At 30.8% G+C, this 1,942-nt stretch overlaps 1 protein-coding gene across 1 annotated transcript; it reads left to right on the top strand.

Moving 5' to 3' along the window:
* The first annotated feature begins 819 nt into the window (after positions 1-819).
* On the top strand, positions 820-1,663 carry LOC124898030 (LOB domain-containing protein 24-like). Its single transcript, XM_047411647.1, has 2 exons — positions 820-972; positions 1,400-1,663. Exons 1-2 carry the CDS (start codon positions 820-822, stop codon positions 1,661-1,663), a joined length of 417 nt encoding a protein of 138 aa, XP_047267603.1.
* The last annotated feature ends 279 nt before the right edge of the window (positions 1,664-1,942 follow it).

Raw genomic sequence — 1,942 nt, 5'->3', positions numbered from 1 at the left:
AGGCTTCTGAGTTCTGGGCCTGAGCATATTGTCCGTTTTAGTTCACATTTCGGTGGCCATTTTTATTCAAAAAGCTGCTCTTTAGGCTTTGGACTCTGTCATGAGGCTTACTATATGCTTAAATGAAAAAATTGTTTACTGGCCTCAAATGCCAATAGCTAAGTTACGTCATGACCTGTAACGAGTTTGAGATATAGTACCTATAATTTGTAGATGGAAAAATTGAAAAAATCATGCAATGGAGTGGAAGAACCTAGTGATGTTACTAAGTCTATTTAGTACGTAGTGGTTATGTTTAATTTTTTTTCGTCTTTGCTTGTATAATTTGTGTATATGCTCGAGACAGAGTTAAGAGGCCCAAGAGGTTTCATTCAAATCCACCTATCAAAAAAATACATTGTATATATAAGATAATTTTTTTTTCTTATAATATTCATTTTGTGTGCGTCTAAGAAGTCCCACCTTAGGAAAAAGTGTTTCTTTCAAAATAGATTTAATTGAATCAAAAGGTTAATTTTACAATTTACAAGGCAAGAAAGAAAAAAAAAAAAAGGAATACACCAATCTATAAGTTATAGGCTCCATCTTACCAATTTTAGTCCCATAAAAGAATGGTTGATTTACAAAGTACTGGTAACTTTCCTAATTTCCTTGCTAAACTATTTTTTTTTTGAAAAAATATAGCCGTTCATAATTTTTCTTTTCCTCATTTAAATACACTACTGAATGTTAACATAGTTGGAAAAAAAACCAAAATCTTACATTACATTTGACAGTCTTTTTTGTTAACACAAAGGATTGTGAAAAATTCTTATAATTATGAGTTCTAGACGTTGTGCTGCTTGCAAACAATTGAGAAGAAGATGTCCTTCTGATTGTATATTTTTACCATATTTTCCTCCAAATAATCCACAAAGATTTTCTTTTGTTCACAAAATTTATGGTGCTAGCAACGTTGGAAAGATGCTCCAGGTAACATTTATATACTACTCGTTATCCAGTCTATAAACATACTACATTAATGTACTCATTCATTATAAGTAATATCTACTCACTTTGTTAATTAGTTTAGAGGAATACATATATGTGCGTATAAAATTACAATTACACGAAAATATAATTTTTATATACACAAATATTAAGTAAACTCATATTATTTTTAAATCGTGAATTTTCCTCTGGTCATGATTTCTTCGAGTCTTATTGCATTCTCCATTCATAAAATGTTCCTCTTATTTCATTAGTAACATTCACACACATATATCCTATTGTCATTTTTGAGTTATCTTCTCCTTTTTTCTAAGTTGTAATTAAGTTGAAAAATATTGGATATATTTTCAAGCAACTAACATTAATTAGTTTTCCCCATTCTCATTTGATTATTTTGGTGAAATATTAGCAAGTCCAAGAACATCAACGAGCTGATGTGGCAAATTCCTTGTACTACGAGGCTTACTGCCGAATTAAGAGTCCAGTTCATGGGTGCCTCGGAATTATAAGTATTTTACGTCAAGAAATCGACCATTTCAAATGCGAATTAGCAAAAATACAAGCTGAACTTAGCCTTGTCAAAGCTCAAGCACAAATAGAAGCACAAGGACAAGTTGAAAGTGATGTTTATCATCCATCTTTTGATATTTCTAGTACTCCTTGGTTTTACTAGAACTGCTTTAATTAAGCTTCTCTAAATTAACCATGATAATGTCATGTACTTTTTTATTCCAATAATTCTTTCGTTAAATTCAGTATTTTCGGACACTACTAATTGTTAGTATTGGATAGATTCTCTAAACGAAAGGCTTCAATTTATCAAAAATTAATTATGTCATGTTTCTTTAATTTGATGAGTAATTCACTGTTAAGCCGGTATTTTCGCATAGTACTAATTTCAAGTCTGTTGGAGCCCAATATTCTGTACAGGCCCATTATATGTAGGGGTGTC

This window comes from Capsicum annuum, chromosome 1, assembly GCF_002878395.1.
Source record: "Capsicum annuum cultivar UCD-10X-F1 chromosome 1, UCD10Xv1.1, whole genome shotgun sequence".
Taxonomy (NCBI): Eukaryota; Viridiplantae; Streptophyta; class Magnoliopsida; order Solanales; family Solanaceae; genus Capsicum; species Capsicum annuum.
The sequence above is the reverse complement of the archived record's forward strand: the minus strand, read 5'-3'. Positions and strand labels throughout refer to the sequence as shown.

Bases quoted from the DNA above. Each gene is read 5' to 3' on its own strand.
- LOC124898030 (XM_047411647.1), top strand. From the start codon at position 820: ATGAGTTCTAGACGTTGTGCTGCTTGCAAACAATTGAGAAGAAGATGT. The intron at 973-1,399 runs GTAACATTTATA...GTGAAATATTAG, and splicing joins ACGTTGGAAAGATGCTCCAG to CAAGTCCAAGAACATCAACG.